At 37.8% G+C, this 5000-nt stretch overlaps 1 protein-coding gene across 1 annotated transcript in view; it reads left to right on the top strand.

The window, feature by feature from the left end:
- nectin4b (nectin cell adhesion molecule 4b) overlaps positions 1-5000 on the top strand; it is a 29175-nt gene that overhangs the window by 18597 nt on the left and 5578 nt on the right. Inside the window, exons 6-8 of the mRNA XM_084412132.1 lie at positions 1-37; positions 3302-3476; positions 3550-3625. The exon at positions 1-37 is cut by the window's left edge and continues 127 nt beyond it. Of these exons, the coding sequence (XP_084268258.1) occupies positions 1-37; positions 3302-3476; positions 3550-3625 (288 nt within the window). The remainder of the gene's footprint in view (positions 38-3301; positions 3477-3549; positions 3626-5000) is intronic.

Raw genomic sequence — 5000 nt, 5'->3', positions numbered from 1 at the left:
GCCCAGTTTAAACTGGAGATCGGAAGGGAGATCGAACGTAGGTGTTCAATCTAATAGACACATTCAGAACAAATGACACAGACTTGATCATCATACTGACTGACGAAACGCGTCGGTTTCCCACGCACCTTACATCACATTAATGTCATTACTGGATGATCACCATACAAGGACACACTCGTTCTCTAAAGCTGAGCTCAGAAAAATTCAGTGGCAGATATTTGTCTTGTTTTCAGCACAAACTCACTTTTTTACTTGATTGATTGATTGAAGTTTATTTCGAGCAAAAATAAATAAGTAAATATTTATACACATTACAATTATGATACACATATTATTGTCACTATTATTTGCTCCCACCTCCAATTCATTTCCTTATATTACACCATATAACTGCTGCCATTATCTGTTAAATTCATAATAATTTATGTGATATTATAATTATATACAAAATACCCAATTACATTATGACCGTCTCACTAATCACAATAATGCAATGTAATAATCCTTATTATCATAAACACTCAAATATGTCCCAGTATTTATAATAATCACATATATATACAATATCTTAATATCTTCTTCAGTAATTTTGCTTCTTCTCCAGTAAACGTGTCTTGATTTAAGAACGTTTAGATGTTTGTGCTGGAGAACGAGACAGAAACACTGAGGCGGTGTGTTTCAGCTGATGGTGAAGTGTGTATAAATAGATCAGCAGAAAATGTGTTTAAAATAACTAGAAGGATGTTTGATTCTGGAAACATTTCTGTTTTTAATGTTGTGGCCCGTGTCGGTTTTTCTGTGGATGTTTGCGCTGTTATTACAACACAACCCAAGCGTCTTTGACTTCCTCATAATGATCTTCTCCAGTGTAAATTTAGATCTTAATCATAGACATCAGTGACTCAGAAAACAATTGAAACTCCGCCTTCGTTTAATGAAAAAAGAGCTTCCACATTCATTTCCTCAACATGTCAACCCTCGTGATTCTGCTGCCCCCGTGTGGTGGCAATCAAATGAAAATAAATCAAATCAAATAATTAAACACAGGGTTCCCACGGGTCCTTGAAATGCTTGAAAGTTTGTGAATCTGAAAAAAAAAAAATTCAAGGCCCTGGAAAGTTTTTGAAAATTAATGTGAAAGTGCTTGAATTTATTTTGTGCAAGAAGTTTTCTGGGAAAAAAATTCATATTATTCCCTCGGGTTATTTCGCCAACACTTTGTGGCCTATGCATACTAGCTTGCTTAATTTACGTTAGTTACGCGCATTTACGCGTTACCTTAAGTGTTTCCCGCGTGACGTACTGTGTGTTGTACGTGGCCGTCATGTTCACACGCACACGAAACTACTAAGATGGACCTCAACGTTTCACAAACACACCGTGAAACATTGCAAAAATAGGCTGAAACGCGATGCCTGGAAAATGCAAGTTTCAAGATATTTGGCTCACCAAAGAAGATTACAAAGAATGCTTGTTAAAGTAATGTAAACCCACAAGGCAAAAAAAAAATTCAAAGCATATTCATGCATATATCTTAAAACTTCTGGTTACATGAGCCTAATCCATGCAGTTAATATCAGATCATTTTAGAATACAGTATAGGATGTACCGAATATTCTTCAGTTTTATGCAAAACAGAAATACGACAAATAGAATATCAGATCTCTGTCATATGGCCTTTTTTGTTGTGTTTGACACATGAAAACTGTAACAATGTATCACGATGTAACATGATGTAACCTTGCTCTCACTTGAAATGTGTCCCCACATTAAGTCCTTGAATTAGAGGGTATTGGACCTGGAAAGTTCTTGAAAGCTCCTTGAATTTGAAGTTAACCGAGGTGTGGGAACCCTGTAAATAATACAATAAAATAAAAATAATTATTTAAATAAGTAAATTAAATTAAGAAACTACAAAAGAATAGGGTAAATATTTTAATTAGATATCACTAGCTTATTTACAGTACATTAATACAGTTGTTTTGTATCACAGGTTTTCTGAAAAATGTTTAAATATGCAAATGAAGCATTGTCTAATTAATTATGCACTCATTTGCGTACATATCCATACAGAAATCTGAATATTGGATATATTTTTGGGACATATTAGAGAAAATATTGTCAACAAATAGAAATAAAGACATTTTCACCATGTTTTCAGGAATAAAATGTTGTAGAAATCATGAGAATGATATACGAATATAGATATGAATAATACTGTAAAGTTTGGTGTGTGTAAAGAGATTTTTGACTCCATCTGACCTTTACAGATCGAGATCTACAGATCAAGGGCAATAAAACTGTATTTTGGATGTTTTTTTCCTTCCATTAGTCTGAAAGAAGACAAGTTATGGAAGCAAACCCAATGGACCAGTGCATGAAAACACACTGGTTTTCTTCCAGGAACGAACACGTCTCAATATTCCTCATTATAATAATTCATGCGCAGAATAAAGGGGCGGGGCCTGGTTGAGTTAGTTAGTAGTGTGTTAAACTGGCGGTTATGGAAAGGGGCGGGACATTTCCCAAACACACTCGAAGCGCTCGACCAATCACAACACACTGCTCCAGCCGACCAATCAGAGCACAGTGTGCTTTTCAGAAGGAGGGGCTTCACAGAGACAGGAAGTAAACAGAGCGTTACTGACAGACTGGGAAGAGAGGAGCCGCAACAATGGAGAATATGAGGAGAATAATCAACATTCAAGCAGGAAAACCTGTTCTAGTAGAGAAACAACATCACGACTGGCGTAATAGATCCTCTTTAAAGGTGCAGTGTGTAATATTTAGGAGGATCTGTTGACAGAAATGCAATATCATATTCATATCTATGTTTTCAGTGGTGTATAAAGACCTTACATAATGAAGCGTTGTGTGTTTATTAGCTTAGAATGAGGCGTTTCTCTCTACACACACCGCGGGTCCGCTTACATCCACATGTTTCTACGGTGGCCCTGAACGGACAAACGTGTTTCGTCACTATGTTGTTCTTCATGATAAGAAGCTTCAGCTGAAGTCAGCGAATCAAACACTGACTCAATGATGAACAAGTAACAATAATATTCACAATAACATCGTTTTACTGAATAATCAAGTAAACCTAATTTCTTAATTGATCTTTCTAAAGAAACCTCATTGTTTAACAGCTCCTCTCTGCTGTCTCAGACGACGACATCACTTCCTGTCGGCCACTGTAACTTCTGTTGGGTGCAGTTCACAACCTCACCACTAGATGTGCTAAAACTTACACACTGCACCTTTAAATTAACTCAGTAGCTGTTTTGTTGTGTATTCTCAGGACGTGCCAGTGAATGGTCGGAGATGATGAAGAGCCCGTCGGAGAGCCTCCTCATCATCATGGGGGCGTCAGTCGTCGGGACTCTAGTGCTCGTCGTCGTGGTCACCATCGTCTTCGTCAACTGTCACCTCAGACGCAAGAACAAGAAGCTGAAAAGGGCGCTCAGCGCGAGAACGTGAGTCTGTGACCTTTGACCTTGTGTTCATGTGAAGATGAAGATGAAGATGATGAAGGTGTTTGTGTCTCAGGGTGGAGATGATCAGTCTGTCGAGGCAGGTGTCGATGAGGAGACTCAACTCCATCAACTCTGACCCCAGGATTGCGGTAATTCACATTCATTTGACCTTCAGTTTAAGTGCATTCGTCATTTGATTAGTTTTGTTTAATATTGCAATTTAGGTTTCATTAATTTAGCTATAATATTGTTGCATTGTGACATTCATGTTAATTTTCAAATTAAAACCAAAAATAAAAAGATGAAAAACGACTTGTTTTTCCATTATTTATTTCCTGAAACTAAAATGAAACAACGAATAACGACGGGTTTTCTGATTTTCTGATTGTGCTCAGATCAAAAATAGAAAAAATGAATTACTGGATTAGACAAATTTTATTTAATTTTGAATTTAACACCTTAGGCATCTATATCAAGGAAATCATTTAAAACAGATCAAGTACTATTGTGGTAAGAGATTACAGCCATTTTAATAAAGGTGTGAATAGCAATCATGCCTCATTCGCTTACAGTCCGACTTTTGAACTTTATTCCTTTTTTTTTTATTATTATTTATTCGGGACACACACATACACACCTAAGGTTTAAGGAGGTCTGCGCGGGACTGTTTTTTTTCCCCGTCCCGCTCCCACAAGGTTCTATTCAGCAACCGCTTAAAATACACTCGGTGTTCACCCGCTTTATTTCCCGACCTGATGGGTCCGCAAAATTTAGATCTCGTTTCCATAATCTCACATTCAAATGTCTCTAACGGAAAGAAGGAGATTAAGTAGCCTATAATAATTATAAATGCTATACAAAAATTGTGTTCGTGTCAATATAAATATTAGGCCTAGGCTATTTTAACATTGTACTGTCAGCAGAAAAAAAAAATGCCACAGAAAAAATGTATGAAATATAAATAACATAAATTAAATAGGACGAAGCCTATCACTCAAATTTCTAAGCAACATAAATAAAAATCATATTGCCCTACTGACAAATGAAGTAGGCTATTTTCTGCCAAACTATTTCAAACATCCTTGCAAAAACAGAATGTTGTTGACTGACAATGGTTTCAGTCCCAAACAGCTCCTCAGAGCTAGGTGTACAGGTGGTCAGAAACAGCTCCTCAGAGCTAGGTGTACAGGTGGTCAGAAACAGCTCCTCAGAGCTAGGTGTACAGGTGGTCAGAAACAGCTCCTCAGAGCTAGGTGTACAGGTGGTCAGAAACAGCTCCTCAGAGCTAGGTATACAGGTGGTCAGAAACAGCTCCTCAGAGCTAGGTGTACAGGTGGTCAGAATTAAGTGCGGATACGCTGTCAAAAGATGTCGGGAGTTTGTCAGTCAGACCGCCCGCTCCGTACAAAGTACACCAGAGTTCTGACCGCTACCGTCTTTTGACGTGCGAATGGACACAAAGTGGTCAAGCGTATAACAAGACGCGGCAGGCGCAAATTTCGCTATTCGCGTCCGGTGTGAACG

Source organism: Rutilus rutilus, assembly GCF_951802725.1.
Source record: "Rutilus rutilus genome assembly, chromosome: 6".
Classification (NCBI taxonomy): Eukaryota; Metazoa; Chordata; class Actinopteri; order Cypriniformes; family Leuciscidae; genus Rutilus; species Rutilus rutilus.
This window is presented reverse-complemented; position numbering and strand designations above follow the sequence as displayed.